This window comes from Cupressus sempervirens, chromosome 7, assembly GCF_028749045.1.
Source record: "Cupressus sempervirens isolate cs-2001-9-10 chromosome 7, ASM2874904v1, whole genome shotgun sequence".
Classification (NCBI taxonomy): Eukaryota; Viridiplantae; Streptophyta; class Pinopsida; order Cupressales; family Cupressaceae; genus Cupressus; species Cupressus sempervirens.
In genome coordinates this window covers 916,562,081-916,585,538 of record NC_143124.1, presented here as the reverse complement: position 1 = coordinate 916,585,538, position 23,458 = coordinate 916,562,081, and the positions used below count along the sequence as shown (strand labels likewise).

Here is a 23,458-nt window from a genome sequence, read left to right as displayed (position 1 = left end):
TCTTCGAAATGCATTCGACCATATTGCTTTCATCGTTTATCTATTTTTTTTAGTTTATAACAATAAAACCATTGGCAAAATTACCGTTGACCAATAGAAAAGCACGAAAAACTTTTCAAAATATAAATTAAACTCATTAAAATGGCAAAAGACCATAACATATGTTTATTTTCTTTATGGTCCGTCACATTTGAAAACAGGAATAGTAGTCTTTATTTCACACAAAAACAATAGTCTCTGCCTTTTAAAAGACAAGGACTAATAATTTATATTTATCATACATGTATATTATAAAGATTGTAATATCACATTTGTCTATATCATAATACTAAGTTTCTTATGATTTAGTAATAAATTTATTATCTAAAAATTTAGCTTATCACTTTATACGGTCTTACAATTTTTATATCTGTCATATACGAAACGGCCAATACGGCGATCGAATCCCACCTGGTACTAGTAAACTCCCTCTATTTATCAACATCTGTTCAGATCTGAGTTGGATCTGACTTAAAGCCAAATAAGTAAATATTTCACCGTTAATTACGATTACGCCGCTGAAGTTAGATGTAATTAACGTGAACAACAATCAAATAGTCGTCTAGATCTCTGCGGTGGTCGCGGGTTCGAAAGACGCCTAGTAAAGTTTCAGTGTGATACATTTAATGTGCAGATTTTGTACGGCAGAGTTCCGTGCTAGGAAATTCCTTATCATTTTTGTATTTGATCACGATTTCTTACTTATCTGTCTTCTCGTTTTTACCTTCAACGCATTTTTTCGTTCGAATTCAATAGTGAACGCCGAGATAACTGAAATACTGAGATTCCATTCGAAAGTTTGGGATCACAAATCGAGATCAAACTGATTGTGTTTCGTTTGAAAATCTGTAGTTTGAAAATTTTGAAATACTTGATCTGTGAGAACCCTTATTCTGGCTGGCTTTGGTTTTCTACGCAAAATGTTTTGTATGATTAACTAATTTGAATTTAAACTGGGAATCCATTTATGATGTGATCAGATTCTGTTGAAATCCATATCTGCCCAGCGGAAGCATGATATACGTGCATCAAAAATAAATGCATCAATCTAATCATTAATTTCTGCTCAAAGTCTCTCTGTACACTGAAATCCCGATTTTTACTCTGCTGTAGTGAAATTTATGAGTAACGGAGGCATGCTATTACTGTAGTCAATTTCCGTTCATATACTTGAATCCGCAGTTAAATTGCCTTACGTTACCCCGCAGTAGTCAAATTTACGCGGTATTTGATTTTGAAACCAAATAAAAGAGATATTCTTTTTAATTTAAGGTCTGTTTCCCTTTGTTGAGATTGCTTTGTGCTAACTCATTTATAATTCTTTCTGATATTTTTCCTGAAGCTATAAACTCAAAGATTTCGTCTACGCTGTAGTTTTCCCTTGAGATCCTTTCGAAATTGCTATAGTTATAAGCTTGCTGTTGCTGTATCCTGCTTGATATCTTTCAATGGAACCAAAATAAATTCTCGGCTCCTAAATAGAAATGGCAAAGTCTTTCTTAATGCAGATTAAAATGCTATCTTCTCCTAGCCTTAGCCGCAAGCTTTTAATGAGCCGGCAGTCATGGAATACTTATAGTTGGAGATATCTATTTGCTTTCTGTTGTGCCTGTTGTGCTCTGTTGGGTATCATTCTGTCAGTCTATATTACATGGGGGCCGGCTTTGGCATACCGATGTGATAAAGGGCGAGATACAACGAAAGCTTTCAATGCTTCTGCAAGCGGAAAGAGTGATGTTCAAAATAGGCCAAAGGTTTTAGGATTTGTGGGAATTCAAACTGGGTTCGATTCTGTGGACAGGCGTAGAGCTCTAAGGAAAAGTTGGTTACCTTCTGATCAGGATGGGTTGTTAAGGTAAACATTCAAATTTGTTTTTCCAAATTGTACGTATGATTTGTGCTGAAGTATACACAGATGCATGCCGTCTTAGACTTGTCATGTAATCTTATAGATGCAAAGATGGAATTGTTTTTTCTTTGTCAATTTTTGCAGTTATGGGTATTTGAGAAGCGTGGTAATGAGAAATCTCTTGGCTCTTACCACTAGAAAACAGCCTTCAGCCATAAATTTTAGACATTACAGTTTGTTAGACGTTTTGCTTGTGTAAGGGGATGAAGTGTAGTATTTGCTAGACTAGCCATCATATAAAATATAGAGATGAGTCTCAGACTAAAGGGGTGCATACAAGAATTCATGTAAGACCCAAGACTTCAAACAAAACCAATCCGAAAATGTTCAAAAACTACATATTCAAATTTATGAAATCAAACAAATGTATTGATGCAATCTGAAAATGTTTGTCAATTGAGAATACTTCCATTTGTGTTAATGACGCCATGATAAACTCATCAATGAGTTTTGTAGCCCTAAAACACCTACCATTCCAAGGCATAAGAAACAATTACTATAATATCGACGTGCATGTACTATTCCAAATAGAAAAAATGTCCGGTATTAAATTTTTGCAGTTGAATGCTGGTATTCTGATGGGTCGAGTCGTAGCAGTAATATTAGTGAATTAAATTATTCTCACTCATCCTCACTCAGTCAGTATCGTAGAAAATGACGGACCTAGCAGGGTAGATATTGCCATAATATAATTGCAAACTTCGACAAGAAAGTTAAATCAATACAAAAACAACTACCAATCTGAAAATATTCGAAAAATGATAAATCATAAAAGCCATGCCAAGAGAGACTCAAGTGTGCAAGTGCAAATGCAAAGCTAAGCACAATGTATGGAAGACAAACTAAGGAAATAGAGAGACGTGGAAGAGGATATAAATTATGGTTGTAACGGAGGAAATGTGACTGCACAAAAAGAAAATTGGGTTCTTAGATGTTGATGTTATAGCATCGGGAGCTATCTTTCTTTCCTAAATTTGAAACATATAAATAATCTATTTTTTATTAAAGGCAATTAAGGGTAATCGCTCCGAAGGGACAAGACATTGAAGGGTCAGGACAATGAAGGGTCAAGACAACTTTATATATTCTTCCAGGATACATATAGATTAATATCTCTTTTTTTTCAGAATATATCAATACAACAGTGCTATTATTATTGTCTGGACTGGACTCTGCACATCATGGGAGTGTTGTAAATCATCACTTCAGTTTTAGCCTTGTGTTCGGACAAATTGTATTTCAGACTTCTGCACGTTCGTTATATATATAAGTGATATATATATAAAGGAGAAAAACCCAGCCACAACTATATATATATATATATATTTGTGGCTGGGTTTTTCTCCTTCAAGTTGGAGGGTTTCCCAAGATGATTTCTTTGTGTCTCATGTTGTATCTGTTGTATTTTGATATTCATTTATTTTGTTTGTTGTTTATCTTCATTTCTGGTATAAAACTTCAACATGTTGTCAGAACCAAGTTTAAGCAAAAGCAGATTAAAAATGAAAAGGATTGGATTTGAATTCTGAGTTCTCCTGTGTTTAAATTTGTGATTCTGTTGATAACTTTGACGATTGAAATGCATCGACTCTTGGGAGCAGAGCAAATCATTTTCTTTGGGCAATACAATGAAATATTATGGCACAATTCCCTCATTCTCATTCTTGTCTCTTTTTCCCATCAAGCCTTCTGCATCCCCAGAGACTCCACAGTAACAAGCACCGTCTATGCAGCGTCATGGTCTTCCTACTCAGCAGAGTAAACACAAATCCTTTATCCAAAATAACAGTACCAAATGATGCATAAATTCTATGAAGAAGATATAAAATCAGATACAGAAAATTTTGTTTTCTCATTGAGCTTCACGAAAGATAATGATCCGTTAACTCAGAGATCTGATTACATATATACACAAACTTCACCAGCTGAAAAACAATCACAGCAGTTTATATAACTGACCTACAACAGCAAGAATGGAATACATTAATTTTTCTCTAAAAACATTCTTCTTTTCCTTTTTCTCAGGAAAACCCTGCACACTAAGGAAAAAATCACACACAAAACTGCTGTCACACACTTCCCCTCCCTAAAAACCTTGCTCTCTCTCCCTCCAATCAAAAAAGAAATTAACAGCTCCCCTCCATTTCTATGCAGTCCACTTCCCCCCAAAACTGGTACATACATCTCCCCTTCCAAAGCATCCAAAAACAATGTTATTAAACCACCTTTTCCACTCTCCCATACGTTACTGAACAACATCCCCAGTTACTAATTTTAGCCCCCGCCTTTTGTTTGTAACTCACAAGAGAAGGAATAGGAATCTTGTAATTCAATTTGTTTTGGGCCACGTGGATGCCTTGCATCACAACCATAGGAGAATCACAAACCTGCAACCCCCTTAAACCCCTTGTGAGTTTTTACAAAGCCTCAGTAAAAAGATATTGTCAAAGTAGCAGAAACAAGATCTTTCCGCAGCAACATGTGGAGTTCACCTCACAGAAAAGGAATTACCAGACACTTGTAAGTTGGATACAGATAACACATATATCTTCATGTGATAATGAAATCCTAACAACTCTAGCAGTACTGAAAAATAAAAAATCTTTGTCAAGAATTTACCGTTTTGGATTTGCGAAGAACGAGATTGTTCTTCTGTCAATTCGGCCCCATGGAGAACGTGATTTTGATAAAAAGGGGCATGGCGACCCAGAGAGAAATGTGGGGTATCTCTTAGTTATTTGGTCTCAAGGCCAATGATTGTGCTGCGAAAGCCATGGAATTTGATGGGGTGGAGTTTCATGGAAAGTGTTTGACTGTGAAGTTGAATAGCGGCAGAAGGCTGAGAAATGTGGCAGAGAGGAGAGGCGGACGGGTTATGGTGGGGTATGGAAGGCAGAGAATTTTGCTTTGAAGATAGAGAAGCTGCTTCCCAAGAATTTGGAAGGATTCTCGAAACACATCCGGAAAATTGGCAGAATTTCTTCAATGCATTCCCCAAAATTTAAACTTTGGGGACGGGGTTGGATGATTTATTGCTGGGAGGCTTGGGCTCTCATGGGTGCATGAAGAGAACTCTGTCCGGACTACGGGCTGAAAGGGAAGAGGAGTGGCAGGTGAAGGCACTCAACAAGCTATGGGAGATGGTGTTGATAGGCACAGAGGAGTCATTTAGTATCCTTGTGGTTGATGCATTTGTGTGTGTGTTGGTGGGCTGGTCAGTCACAAGACTATCACAAACATAATGTTACTTGCTGAAAGGGCTCTGTCTCACCTTTGTATCTAATGGGAAAATAACGAGGTTAGGAAGGCGCTGCTGCAAACTGTGTGGTGTTACTATGGGCAACAAGCCAAGTGTTTGATTGAAGCCGCTTGAGTTGAAATGACTGCTGTGAGGTATAATGGAGAATGCTGCGCTTGCTGAGAGGCAATCTCAACATTAGTTGCTCTTACTATGTACTAAAATGCATATTCTCTGAGATGAAGGAATGTAGGTTGAAAACTTTTGAGAGATATTGCTCTTATTATGTGCTAAAATCTAAGTAGATTTGCTCTTGGAAGGTGGAATTTGAGATTCGGTTCATTGCAAAGTCGGATTCGAATCAAATTCGCTTAAAATTTTGCCATAGTTCACTCAAAATTCTCTCAAAAGAACCTTGTAAGAATTTTGGATGAATTTGGAAGACTTTTGATTTGGACAAAGGAACCCAAAACGAATTTGGGGCAAATTTGACTTAAAACATCATTTTTATTGACTTTTTTGTAAAGATTTTTTGCCAACATATGCCTCTTCGACACTCCAACCCTAAAAGTGACCACTAAAAAGAACAAAAGGGTTATTTTATATGTCATTTGTGCATTTGTGAAGGGAAAGAAAATCTTCTTACCTCCATTTGTGTGAACTTTCTTGCTGCTGCATATATATAGACACATATTTTAGAAAAAATCTTGTACAACAAACCCAAAATGAATTCGAACCCAACCTGAAAAGTTTTTTGGACGAATTTCAAACAAAAGTCTTGAACCCACATTCGTACCATAATTTGACTAGGTAACTTAGGCTAAAATGCATATTTCTTTGGGACGAAGAAATATGAGGTGAAAGCCTTAAGAGATGTTTTTATTATTTGCTAAAATGCATGTTTCTTTAAGACGAAGAATATGAGGTGAAAGCCCTTGAGAAATGTTGCTCTTACAATGTGCTAAAATGTTTATTTCTCTGAGACAGAGAAATATGAGGTGAAAACCCTTGAGAGTTGTTTCTCTTTACACTCATGGGAGTAGCCATGATGAATGCCATGTTGAGAGACTTCATGCCACCATCATGTTGAGTGACTCTGTGATGGGCAGTTGTGCATAGAGTTCTTTTGACACATGGGAGTAGCCATGGTGAATGTCATGTTGAGTGACTCCATGACATCATCATGTTGAGAGATTCCATGATAAATTCTTTTCCACAAATGGGTGTAGCCATTTTGGGTGTCATGCTAAGTGATTCCATGACAATGTTACATTGGGAGATCCTATGATAAACTCTTCTCCACAAATGGGCGTAGCCATTGTGGATGTCATGTTGAGAGACTCCATTGTAGAGATATTTGGAAATATACCTTTCTAGCTAAGTGGGAGTGTTGATATTATAGCGACGGGAGCTATCTTTTCAACTTTGAAACATATAAATAACCTATTTCTTATTAAAGACAATGACAATTCAAGACAACACATTGAAGGATCAAGAAAATGAGGGGTCAAGACAACGAAGGGTCTTCACTTTGTACTGACAAGACAACGATAATTTAAGGCAATTTTATATATTCTTCCAAGAGGAATTAATATATATACGTATAGATTGATATACTATTTTTCTGAAAATATTTGTACAAAAGTAATATTTATTATTGTCTACAGATCAGAGGAGTTTCGTAAATCATCATTCAGTTTGAGCCTTGTGTTTGGGAAAATTGTATTTCAAACTTTTACATGCTTATAATATATGATATACATTTGTGGCTGGGATTTTCTCCCTAAAGTTGGAGGGGTTTCTTAGGATAATTTCTGTGTCTCATTTTGTATCTGTTGTGTTTTGTTCATTTATTTTGTTTTTTGTTTATTTTCATTTCTGGCATAACACTTCAACATTACAGAGCCAATTTCACTACATACATTCAAATATCTCCAAGAAGTTAAACTATTGGAAATATCTAATTATAGATAAGTAAAATGAAGTTACTGAATATGGACATGGAAGTTTAGTTGACATAGTGTCTTCAACCAAAACTTTTGTGTCTCAACCATGACGCATGGACATTCATGTGACATGCTGTAGTCTCATACAACTTGCTACAAAAAATACTTGAAAAATAGCAAAGACCCAACTCTATGTGTTAGCTAGCTTGCAAAGTTGGAAATACAACAACAAATACCAGATACAAGAGAAGAAAAAATGAAATAAATAGACTCAAGAAACCTTCAAGCATTCAAGGGCTTTCAAAAATTTGAACGTAGAAGAAGAAAAATATTTGGGGGCTCTTTGGAGACTTGTCTCAATCAAGTTCTTGTTTTGGTTTTTCCACCTCCACAACAACCAAATATATAGATAGATCAAACGACAAATAGACATAATGATAAATGATTTATAGGCAAGCTTTGAGATATCTACCAGAATGCTCAAAGACATAAGACAAGTTGGAAGATATTACTAGATAGGATTGAAAAAGCCAAGAGAGCTATGCATATTGCTACGAGAGACTGTTGTAGAAAATTATTGAGAGTTGTGAGAGTGAAGAGATTGCAAGAGATATTTAGAGAACATCCAAGAGAGATATGGAGTGAAAAAATGAATTTAATGTGACAAGCGGAGCATAGGAAAGGGGGCCTTGAGTCGTTTGGGAACATTCCAAGCCATTTCTACTAACCTAGGCATGTGACAAGTGTGAAACATTTAGAAACAACCTTTGAATGCTAAAATTTACCTGAATGCTAGTGTGCCGCACAAACATTGGCCTTGAGTCATTTGGGAACATTCCAAGCCATTTCTACTAACCTAGGCATGTGACAAGTGTATAACATTTAGAAACAACCTTTGAATGCTAAAATTTACTTGAATGCTAGCGTGCCGCACAAACATTGGCCTTGAGTCGTTTGGGAACATTCCAAGCCATTTCTACTAACCTAGGCATGTGACAAGTGTAAAACATTTAGAAACAACCTTTGAATGCTAAAATTTACTTGAATGCTAGTGTGCCGCGCAAACATCTACGCTACAGGCTAATATCTAGACAAATCGTGGTAAAAATTGATAGGAGATGAGAGAAACATTTGGTTTACACAAGAGTGATGCAAAAAGGTATCCTAAGCATCTTGAGAGGGACAAGGTTAATGCAAGGGCTAAAATGAGCCTACACAAATGCTAGGGGATTAGATATTAAAGTGGATAAAAATGTGGAGGTGAAATTGTGAAAGGTATGCAATTTTTTACTCTACATATTGGCCCATTTTAGTGTGCTTTATGCACATGGAAGGAAAGCTACTCGAAACAAATAAAATTTTGATGCAAAAAGGATGTTGCAAAGGAAGTAGATAACTCTTCAAGCCAATGAAGCATACTCTTAAGTTGAAGACCTACAAATAAATGCATTAGAAGAAAAAAATTGCACAAGACAACAAAGTTAGAACATGAAAACCACAAATCCATAGGGGTGAGAATGTGATGAACATATAGATACATAGGCAAGGACATGGATAACACCCACAATGTAGGATAAAAATAAATAGTGAACAAACTATAACTTTTATGTTAGCAAAGTGAAATAGATCTTGATGCAAGAGGTTGCTTTAGTACTATGCGTCATCCCTTAAATACAACACAACATAGGAGAATTCTAAAATGAAGAGATGAATTTGATGATTGATTGCTTCAAAGAAGAATGCACGCAAAAGATAGGGAAGTGACCAATGTTGAAGAAATGATATGACTGAGATGCTAGCTTGGTTTGTTGCAAGGGGTCATGTAGATGTGTTGGGTGGATACTTTGCAAGCGATAGTTTTGGGATCAATTGTAAAACGATGCTTCCAACTATAGTGTGTGAGACACTGTGTTTCCTAATTATAAGGGAAGACTCCCCCTATCTATTGTTACTAAAAGCAACCTACACTAACCTAACACCTAAGATTATGTACACTAGGCTAATTTATAGGGCATTGTATTCGTCATACTCTCTTCTTGCAGAGTGGGCATTCTTTTGTTGTAGAATATACTACTCTATTTTTACAACAATCTCCTTGTAACAACCAGTTTCCTCGGGGTCTTAAATTATCAACTAGCATATCCAAAGAAATACAATTATTACTTCATTTTCATAGGAACATAGTTAAATTAGTTTCATTCATATGAAAGAGATTGACGGTTAAAATCAGTTAAACAAAATTTCTTAACTAAGAACTTAAAACACCATCAATGAATTTACTATAGAAATTAAAATCCACATGCCATGGAATTTGAACCAAGAAATCATTGTAGGGATGCTTCTGCAACCACCCAGGTTAGTCCATAAATACCACTATAACAATATCAAATAACAACTACCATCCAATACCGCTATATCAAAATCAAATGATGATTACCATTAAACACCACTATGTCAGTTAGGGCATCACATACCACTGTATCAATTAGGGCATCGATAATCATTGGATCATTTTGGGCATCAGATACCACTGTATCATTCCTTTTCTTCCGATTGCTTAACTGTGGCAATAACATAAGATTAGGAGATATGCTCATATTCGATATTCATGTAAATGAGAGACAATCCATCAATCTATCTCTCGCATCTAAGTGTAAAATAATTGTAACGATGAAATAACTCAATTAATCTTACCTTCTTGCTTATACATCATAAAAGTGATAATACCTGTTTCTGACAAACAATTGAATGTATAGCTTATCTTTGTCTGTTGTATGTCCGACAACTTGGGGAGAGGTGAAACATTGTTAGGGGCTTAACCGCCCAACCTTGGACCTTAACTTATTCCCCACACAATCTCTAACGAGAACGGCTCTTCCTACCCAGGATTGGACTTGGAACATCTGTCATCTACTAAGCGTCCTTGTATTTAAACACACCATTTGACTTGACAACAGGAAGATGAAATTAACAGGATCATGCATGAACTATTAAATAATTCATATTAAAAATGATAAATATTGTTAGGTCACATCTGATTCTGTTTTCTTGTTAATTGCAGATCTCTTTCTCTCACCTCTTCAACTTTTTCCTTGGCTATACAGCTGGGTGAATCCCAGGTGTTTGAAGCTTAGAGCAACTCGCTTTTTCTATTGTTCCTTAACTAGTAAAATAATATTAAATGTTTCTAGCTTATCACAAACTGTAACTTAAAAGAATATGTTCTTTAAAACAGGCATAAATATCATTAATTCTGATTTCCATATTGTATATTTAAATCATGATTCTATTGCATCTTAAATAACTCTTTCTCAAGAGGTTTTGTCCGATGATTGCATCCATAGTTTAGCTGTTATGGAGAATGGAACCCAGTAGCAATTGATAAGAAATATACAACAATGCTTGGAGCAGGATTGATTATGTACTTTCAGCATTTCACAATTTGTGATTGAGAGAATTTATTCTTTAGAACTTGCAGAATTAAATATCATTCGATTCCAAAGTCTATTTGCAAAGATAACTTATCATTCCATGTTATGGACACTTCACTATGCTTATTGGTAAGCAACTCCCTAGAGTTATATAGTTATAAATGAAGATTATCTACAGCTGTAGATATAGAAATTGATTGTAATACAAATATTGGAGTAACATTAATTGGAGATGATTAACACATAACTTGATATAATTTTGGGTCTCTACTGATGTATTTGCAAAAATGACTTGATAATCCAGCTCTCCTTCAGTTGCTAAGAATGTATCTAAAGAATACTGAGATACTCCGTCTTTTGTGATGATCGATTCATACACAACAATGTTCTAAGACGCTGCTTGTGAATAGGAACTACAGATTAGAATAACAGTGAACATTGATTAAAAATGGTAATACTGATTGAATTAATAGTAAATCCGGCTCTTGCATCAACTAGAAAACGGGTGTATGATGGGCGAAGAGGAGACTGGAACGCAGCTGAAGGTAGTGGGGTGTATAAAGGCAAAGATATCCTGAAAACGTAGCAGCAGAATGAAATCGAAAATATGGATTATGGTCCCTGACTCCTCTCACGGCTTCCATATACAGGGACATGCCGTGACGTCTTGGCTTCCACCGGTTAAAGTTTATAAGACAATTCGAATTACCAATTATTAAATTGATTTTTCATGCCAAGTGTTAATCGGTTATTAAAATGGAAAGAATAGAGTTGGAAGATAAAGTTGGAAGGATTATAATTTGAACATTATTATAATTCGAATGTTATTATATCTGAATATTATTATAATTTTATATTATATATGTACATGTAAATATATTAATAGGGTGACATCACTTTATTAAATTATTATAATAAAATGGTGCCATTTCATTTTTATATTTATATGCACGTATATAAATATTTATTAAAATAATATGATGAAAGATCAATTAAAATCCTTTGAGGTACGATTTATATTTTAACTCAATTATTTATGTTTCTCAAATTATTTATTTAAATAGCTCATGCGGGTCCCATAGACGTATCTTGTTTCAAGTCGCTAGGTCCTCAACCCATCTGCCCACTAATGGTGATGCTCCTATGCCTAATTCTTTTCTAACAATGCTTCCAGCCCTTTGATGTGTTTCCTGCAAGGAAATTCTTCGTAATCAAATCATATTATCATAACAAGATATAAACAATCATAATGGCTAACCGCACATTCAATTTCATGAATTCGTGATAAATAATTATAACGACTAACCATCTTATCATTTCACAGAATTATAACCAATTTAACTATCAAGTGACTTCATTTGAACTTCAACAACTATATTTTAAATTAGGTCAAAAATTGGGATGTAACACTCTTAAGTACAATTTATCTATCTTTACAACAATCGAGCTAAGTTCAATGTAGCAAAGTTAAAAACAAGGAGCTCATGAAAGCTCAATGACTTTCCCCTACTCCGTATGTGAATTCAAGAATAAAGATGAATCATACATGCAACTCAAATTCTCCAACACATACTTCACCTTACATGTATGACCATAGAAAATAAAAGCAACACAATTTCTTCAAGTTATCTCCTTGCTTGAGCATTCTACACTAGCTTCAAATGTGATAAGCAATGCAAAGTATGCAAGACCAAGTCTGCAAACAAATTATAATTGTGAACCCATTAAGTAGCTCAAAGTTTGCAACATTGAATGTAAATCCCTTTTGAACAACAACACAACACTCACAAATAATTTCTAGAAAATGTCATCAGATGACAAGTTGAATCAACACAAAGTTTGAAAGCAGCTTGCCTCTTTAATCTAATGCAATTTGATTTACATCTAAGCTCAATGTCTTAGAGTGCTCAGTAAATTGGTAGAGTTTTATTGATAGAGAGGACCGGAGTTGTCGTCTGTGTACCATGGCTGAGACGGAGATTAAGACCCACTTTATTTTCTGATGCCCCATTTATATGAGATTAGGGGGAGATTTTACTGTCTGTTCATAGACTGCGGGTCTTTCTCAACATTCCTTAGATATACGGACCAACGATGCCTTGCGCTTTACCTGCAAGGAAGCAAGCAGTTCTGTGACCACACCTCTTATTCCCCTAGTGCCAAGCCTCAGATTAGTGTATCACCGCCTTCTTCTCGCCCTTGTCTCCGGCCTAGCGTGTGAAGCAACTGACCAGTGCTCCTACCACTTGCCACTCTAGATCCGTGAGACCCCAAAATGGGTACACATGATAATGCCATTCCTCCAACTGTTCTTAGAGACGGTTTGGGGCTCTTGGTCGCCTTGGTCCTTATCCTTCGGTGTTGGACTCCTTCACCTTGAGGAAGGATCCCTAGTCCTTGCCTTGGCAATCTTCTTCTGTTTCTTTATTGCTTGCTCTTTCTAGGACACCGTTTGGTGCTCCTATTGTTGGCTGTCTTCTTGGTTGTAAGCTTTTAGTCCCTTAGACCCTTTTGGTGGTCTCTTGTTGGACATTAATAAATTTGTCTTATCTTATCTATCTTATCCATCTATTGCATTGCCAAAAGATAAAAAATTACATGGAGAACTCTCCAATACTTATGTGAGGGGCTTAGAGCAAAATGTGGGAGAGGTCGAACTAAGATTTATTCCACAACTAATTGAGTTGACTTATTCAATTATTGCAAGTCCTATTGTATTTTGACTTGCAATGTGATCGCATGTAATTACTATTATAATGTTTCATTATTTATAAATGAGTGGTTGCAAATGGAGTTGTAGTCTATTTAGGTAGAGAACAACTGAGAACAAAATACAAACTTTCTAGAAGGCTAACATGAAAGTTTATATGTTATCTACAAACTACCCAAAAATCTAATTAATAAACTAAATATACTTAAATGATTATTTACATAACATTAAATACTTTATTACCCTCCCTTAATGGTCATTTCGCTAACTACCCTTCAAAAGACACAATGTCTTTTGGTCACAAATACAAAGAAGGATACCCTCTCCTCATTAGGACATTTTGTAGTTGTTAAAGACCCATCTTGGATTTGCATATTATTAATAGCTAAGAATCCCTCCAACCTGATGGTGGGTAACAAAGTTGTCCCTTTGAGATCAGTTGTTGAAATTTGAAACCATGATTATATGGAAAAATTGACAAACCTTTTGAATACAAAAAACCTGCAAAATACACATTTGCAGATGTTTGTCCCAACAAGTCTATGTGTGACCCAGAATAGATTGCAAGAAACCACAATTTGTCTTGTGTAAAAATCACCATACCCTGAAATTGAAGTTTACAAAATATCATTTTTTGGAAAAAAAGGTAAAAACTCACCAAACAAGAATCCATATTTTTGAGGACAATCATACAAAACCCATAAAACAGTTTTTGAGGATAGAATAAAAATACCAAACATGATGTTTGAGTACAAAAATTAATCATTTGGAACCTAAAACACAAAATGCGAGACACAAATCATGGTACAAAACTTTGTTTTTGAGGAAAACGTTAAAATGGTAAAACCCTTTGACACAATGATTTTTGAGGCAAAGCATCGTGCAAAACCTACAATAATAGTAATAGGGAGAAAAACTATAAAACCCTTCAACAAATTTTTAAGGATTTTTTTTATTAAAATCCATCCATTTATTTTTTAAGGAGAAAATGATTAAAAACCCACTAAGAAACCTAGAATAATTTATAAGGCACAAAATTATAAACCCAACAAGTAATTTTCAGGCAAAATTATCAAATAATTTTGAGGCAAAATTATTAAAACCCAAATGTAGCTCCAAGAAATTGATTGCAACTTGCAGAGACTTATGGTCATTAGGCCACCATCATTGAGAATCAAAATCAGTTCCATGTCTAAAAACACGTCCAAACCATTCACATGAACCATTTTGCTATCTTGTCTCTCACTCTTGAATTGCGCACAATACAAAGAGATCTCACCAACGATTGGAAACGACTCTTGAAAAATGACGTGCGTGTTGGTAAAAAAAAAGATAAATACTTAGCTTCAAATGTAGGAAACTCTTGGCTAAGATACAGAGAAAAAACGAGCAAAAAGATACATAGACAAATAAGAGATCACACAAAAATTACAAGCAAAGAAGTGTGCCAAAAAGAAGAGGTTTGCTCCCAATATGAACGCAGATTTGTAGGGGAAGACTAAAGTGTTTTCTAAGAAAAAAACCCTGTTTTAAAGTTGCATAATTCACGAAAAATTCTTGAAATCTTGTGTTTTCACATAAACCTTCACAAAAAGCTTTGATTTTGCTAGAAAATCAATCTTAAAACCCTTTGATATTGAAAACCACATTTTATTCATTAGAAAATGATTCAAGAAAAAAATTCTGGAAAATATTTCTAGGTAGAGGATGACAAATTTTAAAAATTCTTCAAACTGTTACAACTTTGCAAGTTATGTCATTATAAGCAATTACAATTATCCATTTTACATGTATTACGAGTTTTAAACAAGCTTTGATCTTGTATTTCGGGTCATAAAGCTAGACTTACAAGTAAGAGTTTTGTTAAACTTGCATTTCACTTTTCCACAAAAACCCAAAGCTTGCACTTGCAAAGTCAGCTATAAAAGACAAAATTACAAGTAACTCAAAGACTAGACCAAACCGATTTTGTGTATTAAAAGTCTAAATACAAGTGCAAGAAAAAAGAAAAGAGTGAATCCTAAAGAGAAACATACACCCCCTAAAAAAAGTTTTCCTTGACCCATCGTGTACGTGAGGACAATCGTAGAGACTATTGTGCTGCTACCATAGTTAAAGTTTTATCACACACAACATTCTACAATTATAAATCACAACGAGCAAAGAAGCTACAAATGCCACATAGTGAGGAGTGACATAATTGAAGAAAGGAGGTGTGAGAATCCCATGAAAGAAAGCTTAGCATGTAGAAAGAATAGGATAGAGGTGAACCATGATATCCCTCATCATGTGAAGAAGAAATAGGTTTATCAATGAATGAAAGATTGTTGACACCAAAGTCAAGAAGTTGTATACTATCCTTCAAGGCCTTACATTCACTAGTGCAATGGCCAAGCTCTTAATGATAAGCACAAAAAGAAAGTTGTGTTTATCATGTTTATGAAACTTCTTGTGTCTAGGAGGAAGAGTAATCGAGCAAGCTATAAGAAGACTCAACAAAATATTCTCTAGTTTAAATAAGGTTGAGGAGTAGGAAGAAACCCTTTCTTTTGTGAGAAAAGTTTGAATACTCACTAGAAGAAGACATAGAGACATTAGTCGGGGGGAGGATGTAGACAAAGGAGAAGACTTGTAACCTAAACTTGATATAAAGAGTGTGGAGTCAATTGCAAGGGGACCTTAAGTCCTTGTTCCATGTGCCCAAAGACTATTCATTTGTTTCCATATCTAGAAAGAACATTGACTCGTGGATCATAAGGTGATTGCGACTCCTCAAAAGGGGGAGGATCAACCTTAATGGCATAACCAATAGTGTTCACATAATCTTGTGTCATAGAGTAATAGTCATGTTCGACAGCAAGTGTGAATGATGTTTTGGAATGTTAAGGTAGATAGAGCGAACTTTATATTCTTAATTGAAGGGATCAGTAAAATCTAAGGAAACCCCAATCATCAGAAAGAAATTCATTTGTTTGAGAAGAAGGATTTGAAGAATCACCTTGAAAAGAAGCATTAAGCTTAGTAGGAATAAGATCGGCAAGATCATCCTCGAAAGAAGTATTGAACGCCGATGTTAATTAATTGGGAGATATAAAAGGAATTTTTTTTTAGAGTATGGGGAATTGAGGAGTGACCAGTTGCAACCATTTTATACAAATGCATGGCATCAAGGTTTAGCCTTAATTTAAACTATTTTATTATTATGAACAAATTTAATAGCCTGATGAAAGTTTGACAGGACCATACCCACATTGTGCACCCATGGTCTACCAAGAAGAAGAAAATATTGTAAAGGTCCTTGCATTACTTAGACCACGGTGGAAGTCCAAGTTTCCAAGGTACTATTATTATACCTGGACCTTGGTGACGAGCATTATAAACCCACGAATGACTAAAGATTAAGCTGCAAGTGAACTAGGATCTATCTTAATTTTAGGTAATAGATCAATGCTACAAACATTGAGTATTGAATTGGTATCAATGAGCATCTATCTAATACGAATGTTGTAGTTATATACTACGATAATGAGTGGATCAACTTTGTTTTGCATTTCACAAGGAGGAATGCTGATAGAATGTAATGTCTGAAGTATCTAAGCACACATTATCCTTTATGACATTCACATCAGCCCATCTAGCAAATGATGGCATAAGGTTTTGCTGTGAGGTTTTCACACCATCAACCCTTTGCAAATGGGGACCCCATCTTTCTGCTTTAGCAACAATAGTAGTAGTGGTCTTAGGTGGTTTTAGTTGGCAGTATTTTCAAGTCTCCATGTCTAAGAGTGAGTTTGAGCTATTTTGACCTGCTGTGACGTAATGTTGGTCTGGGGTGCGAGTGAGGGTTGAGTTAAATCTGTCAAGAATATGGAGTTGGGACAAAGAAATTTGGGAGGAAATAAGTTAAAACCTTCAGAAAATCCTTGTTGTGGGATGTTAGAAATTAGAATGCTGAAGGCATGCTGAATCTTGAAATATGGCTTAGTTTGATTTTTTATGAAAACTCTCATAATCTAGAATCTTTATTAGAACTCCTGTGAAGCTGAAACCTTTCTCAAACATCGTGACAATATTTATACAAATATAACCTAAAGTATAAGTTAAATTTATTTCCTTTCTTATACCTTACATTTATTAAATGCTACATTTATATAAGAAAGCAAATATATGTAACTTAAATGTTATATTTGTATAAATCCTCCTACCTCCTGAGTTGAAAAAAGACTAGGTTTTGAAATGACTGAGTTTTGACAGAAATGCTCAAGATGGGTCAGAATCTGATCCTCTTTGGGCATTAATGCCCAACATCACCCTAATTCCACCCCTTGCAATCAAGCCCCCAATGTGTACCATGTTGAAAATTTGCAAATTTTCAATGAAGGAGGGTGGGCAGATCTGATAGCTTTTGGCACTTAGAACTTTTTTGATGGGATGACTGAATTGCCCAACTTGGGTTGGAATCCGACCCTCTTTGGGCAGTATTTCCCAACATTGTCAAATTTCCAGCCACCCCCAACATGGCCTTTGAACATATCATGATGGCATTTTGAAGTTTTGAGTGAAGTATAATGAAAACAGGGGCAATTTCAATGGTTTACGGACTTTTTTTTTTTGAGACTGGCTGAGAATGCCCAAGATGGGTCAGAATCCGCCTTGGTTTGGGCATTAATACCCCAAAACATCAGATTTTTGACCCCTCATTTTAGCCAAAAAATCAGGATCTTTTGAAATCTACCTTAACTGTGGCAAAATTTGGTGAAAACAACTTAGAAAATGAAGACTTTTGGTGGTTTGATAACTTATAAATTTCTAGTGGGCTGCAAATTATGGCTCAACATAGGTCGGAGTCCGACCTGTTTTGGGCATTAATGCCCAAAACCCCAAGATTTTTGACATCTATATTTGAATCTAAGTGGAGGCATTGATACAACTGGGTGAAGTTTAAAGTGAAAGTTCGATCAAGGAGTTCTGTTGTAGGGCAGATTGAAGACAGTTGATGGGATTTGCTAAGGAGTGTTGGAATACAACCCTTCATGGGCATTTTTGCCAAAAATGTTGCATTTTCCAACCCTCGAGATCAGGCTAAATTCGCATTGGACTGCTATCTTTTATGCCAAATAGATACTCAGATGAGCTGGAAATAATTTATTTAATTTATTTTGAATAGCGAAAGACCAGGTTGGCCAGCGTAGGGGGATGTGTCATTTCCCTTAACCAGTGCCTATTTAAGAGGGGTAATCTTAAGTCATTTTCCCACCAAATCAAAAAACAATTGAGCTCTGCAATTAAATATCGAATTTCCCTTTAATGAGCATCAATTTTGGACAGTCAATCACCTTTTGATAAGGCAGCTAATTTTCCCAATAAGACATCGAGCTGTTCCATATAGTGACAAATCACCTCAAGGCAACAATTCTATCAAATCTGAGATCAGAACAAGGCATTAACCTTGGGCAAGGCAGGCAGTTTTCTCTTAGTAGATCTGATTGGAAGGTAAAGTTACTGAATTCTGAAAATATCTTAGCATGAATTTTATCACTCACTTTCAGATTTCTTATCTATTTTCGAGTTTGAGGATGGATCCATTTACGAGTTACTGAATTTCTTCTTTTACTCAAGGAATATATTCAAACTCCATAAGAAGGAAGAGGCAGAATTGAGCATCAAGTCACATGAAATAATCGAGATTAGAGTCCTCATGGGAATCCAACTAGTTCAGGTCTAATAGGGGAAGTGAAATCTTGAAGAAACTCTCTTTCATGACAATTCTAAGTTTTTAAATTTTTTGCTTCTCATCATTTCATGATCATGATACCTCTTCCTCTCTTGGTTTTTGCAAGGTGAAGTCGAGATAAAGTTGTTAGAAGCTATGTTCGCCTGAGACCCACCCAAAAAGACCAAGTTTCGGAAACAGGGTGGGTAGGGGACGTCTCCCTTCCGTCCCCTTTTTCTGAAAATTCCCAGGAAACGTCCCTAAAACTTGTGGACTTTGGGAATTTTTTTTGGGGATGTCTATACGTCCCAAGGACAATTGGGGATGCCTTGGAAGTCCTTGGGACGGCTGGGTGCCCCCGATTTATAGACATCAACATTTATAAAATATTTGTTTTTTAAATTTTAAAGTGGGCTCCTCCTTCCAAGTTAACTCTAAGATGCTTATTACTGTTTGGTAGTTAATTCCTGCTATTTGGGGCCCTCTGATTAGTATTTGACAACATTATGTTAAGAATCATGGAATTAATATTGCTGTTATAGTCACGCTACATGCTCAAAATTATATAGCAGACTATTTGCAAGGTGCTGGGAAAGTCTGAAAAGTGCATTTTAGACCTAGAACATGCATCCTTATGTCATTTTCTAGCAATACATTAGTGCTAGATTGGTCTTGGGTTGATCTGGATCCTTTGTGGAAGATATGGTGAATATTGGAAGTTGCATCAAGATACCGTCTTATTGTAACAAACCTATATCATGATCAGAATTGTATAGAGGGCTTTTTTGTATTAATATTAGTCCACTCACTATGAATTGGAAGTGCAGTTTCAGAATTAAATGATAGTAGTGTGTTTCAATTTGGAACGTGGGTTATTGTTCTTGTTGCTATTGAAAATGAATTCTAAATTATGTTCTTGGGTATATTTCAAATTTTTACATTATTATTTTAATATTACATACACATTGGCAATAATTCCAAATTATGAATGCATTATAGCGTATTGAACATTGAGTTTGATTATTGAAATGTTATATATTAAGGTTCTATGATGTTTAAATAACCGGTTTATCCATGTCTTCATTTGAATGTAATGTATATGTGCAAATTTCCCTATATATTTTATATTTTTGGATTTTCCCTATATATATATAGCCATCTCCAAAATTGGCAAAATTTTTTGCCATCCCAGAAACCTATCTTGCCATCCCCTACCGTCTTCATCTTGGAAACTCGGGGGAACATAGGTTAGAAGGAAAGACCGGGACTTCAAGACTTCAAGTGTATGCTACAAGTGGGCCTAAGCTCAAAGGCTCCAAAGGAGAAGCAAGATTCACATCAAATTATTAGTATGTAGATTCAAATCAAAACCAAGATATATTCCAACTACATGAAAAAGAAATCAAAGAAAGGATCAATTTTCAAGTTCAAAAATGAGAATTGGAGGACTCAAGCATGCCAACTCGAATCGTACCTTGAGAAAAACTCAAAGGGATGCTGAAGATTCAAAAGATCAAGCAATTTGAGAAGATGGACCTTCACAATCATCCTCCAAGAGCCAAGTGTCATAAGAGTTAATCAAAGTTCGATACGTTGAGAATTACTTTCTAACAATCGAGCAGGAAATATTTTTAGTTCGAACAGACACCTTCTACAAGTCAAGACCCCAAGAACATGGTTCAATAGATCAACAAGATAAAGGTGAGAGGTGGCATTGAGCTTTCGTCTCCAATCAGAAATTCTAGATCCAAGCATCATTCAATCACATAATGCCAAGTGTCCTACTTTCTCATTGGCTATCTAAATCATTGTTATTTTCTTAGTGGCCTACAATGTGGTGCTCACCCTCATGTAATTGGTAGTAAATTTGGCAGCCTTAATTAGGGTTTGTGGGGATGAATCTCAACTCTTGATCTCCAATTGATCTTGTCCCTTCATTGTAATTGTACATCTATAATAAGTCAAGGCCTTCTCATTTTCAAAGTTAGTAGTGGTGGAGTTAGAAGCTAGAGAGCTATTGGAATAGAGTAGATTAGGCTAGCTAAGGGAGAGCCTTGATCAAATTGTTGCTATGATGCTTTTTTAGTAATGAATAATTCATTGTTGGTTTTTCATGTTGGATCACTTAAATTGCTTTGAAGTTTTGCATGTTATTTTAAATCTTTCACTTGGAGTAGTTTTCATTTCATGTTGAAGTAGTTTAGCTGGATGAAAGTTATTATGGTGTTTTCTTGCTTGACTCGAACAAATTCACGCCGCTAGCCTCTTGTTGTTGGTAAGAGTGCCTTGTACGGTAAGCAGATGATTTAAAGCACTTAGCTTTAGTTGATTTTAAATCATTAGTTTGCATCCATTTGATGAGATTGAAGATGTGATGCCAATGTGAAAACCATTTGAGTGTTTCTTAGATGCTTGCACTAGGTGGTTGAAGTTGTTGGTCAAGCTACATCTAGTAGAGTCCAAGTGCATCCATGATTCCTTGCATTCATATTAAGAGTAGAAATAGATGTAAGTTTAAGTTGAAATGGAAATTTGAAGATCAAAGCTATATTTTCATTGAACATTGTGAAGCTAAATCTTTAGGAGTGCAAGCAATTGATATCCATTGAATGAACAAGCGTATGTCCCCTAAGTGATTACCAACAGATCACATTATTTCACTGAGCGAGTATCCATAACTGAAGAAACCTTGAAGCCATTTCATGATCTTGCATTGCAACTTTAGCATGAGGGATGACCTTATATCAAGAGAGGATCAAGTAGTTGCTGTTTCATCTTGAAACATTGAGTATTTGATTCTGCATTTTGTAGCAGAGCAATGCTCACATCAAAAAGATCTTTTGCAGGATGCAAGGAGAAGCTTGGAGAAGATCCTGGAGAGAGATCTTAGCATGAGTAAAACATAAAATCGGCAGTGAGACACGAGGACACTTATCGCCTGAGCCCCTCATCTTTGCCATTGCCACCAAGATGACTAGGACTCCTTGACGTTTAGGAGTCTGTCGAGCTTCTTAGGAACTTGTGAAAGTCTCCTGTCCTTGGATTTAAAAAGTATTTTTTAATTTTTTATTTTTAAGTATTTGGTAGAGAATGAGCTGACAAACCTAATATGGGCAATTTATCAGGGTTTGTAGCTGATATTGCATCCATTAGTGCTGATTATGCTGGCTACCCTAAATAAAAACCAGAACTGGTGTTTCTATGTTGGCGTTTCCATGTTTGCAATGCAGGTGGTGCTAGTGTCATGTTAATCCAACAATTCATTATCCAATTCCATTTTCATATATGGTTAATTTCAATGTATAAGGGTTTCATATAGCTAGTGATGAATGATAGCGTCGCTGTCCATAATTATTAATAATCAACTTTCAGAGTCGTCATATTTGATACGTACAATTTGTATCTAAGTATTTAGTGTTCACAATTTTGCTATTTTACTAATTTGCCGAAGTTCCATTTGAAATGTAATTCTTATACATCTTTTTATAACTAGTTTCACTGGTATATATGTCCATCATCACTGCCCCTGCCATGCCCTCTCGCTGTCCCCCTGCCATCCTGAAAATTAGGACCATTATCTCCCCGTCACCCCATCCCCAATGGGTGGTGGAACATTGGAAATTGCTGAATAAGATCATACTCTCTAAGATTAAGAGAAATGATTAGGAGAAAACGAAAGAGTAGGTTAGAGAGGTGAAAGATATGTTGGATTGTTAATTTTTTATCTATTTTTGTGGGGTTTTTAGTTGTCAGCTACTGTTTTATAATAAGGAGCCTCATGCATTTTAGAAGTGATAGATTGAGCAACTTCAAAAAAATTGCATTTTAGTTGTAAAGAAGGCACCAAGTATAAATAAACTTTCTTTGGGGACAGACTAAATGGAGTAACATAAGTAACTGGTCTCCTAAACCTTTGACAGGCAGTGTAGACAACAATTACATTAACACATTCGTTTAAACATGTAGAAGAATTTGTAGGAATATGCTCAACATCATCCCATGGAGGATCAAATTTGAGATGAGATTCTTCATTCACCAATGAAGAGAGGGTAGATAAGATAACATAACTTTATAATTTCCAACATGTGACAACAAAATGGGTCAATGGGACTGCCAAAAGTATAACAAGAGACCAGCCCACAACAAGGACACCAAACAGTTTCCTAGGAAACAAGAAACAAGGCAGAGAAAGAGAGAGAAGAAGAGGAATGAGAGCCACACGAATGGGATGGAGGTTTCGAGCCCCACAAGAGGGGGGCCGCCCCACATCTAGGAACCCAAAGCCCCTTGGAAGAAGAAGAATAACATTAAGATAAGTATTAATGATTTAATCCTCTTGTAATAAAACATCCTTTTGAACTAAGAGGAATTTCTTGAAAGAGATCAAAGGTATATAATGACCTAGGAATAGCTAATTCATCATCACATGCTTGAAATGGAACATTAGTACTTTGAACAAAATTAGAAATTGA

At 35.6% G+C, this 23,458-nt stretch overlaps 1 protein-coding gene across 1 annotated transcript in view; it reads left to right on the top strand.

Annotated features, from left to right (window-relative positions):
* The first annotated feature begins 434 nt into the window (after positions 1–434).
* Positions 435–23,458, top strand: part of LOC149550516 (putative beta-1,3-galactosyltransferase 12) — an 80,186-nt gene continuing 57,162 nt past the window's right edge. The window contains exon 1 of the mRNA XM_089793513.1: positions 435–1,894. Within this exon, the coding sequence (XP_089649639.1) occupies positions 1,524–1,894 (371 nt within the window). The 5' untranslated portion in view covers positions 435–1,523. The remainder of the gene's footprint in view (positions 1,895–23,458) is intronic.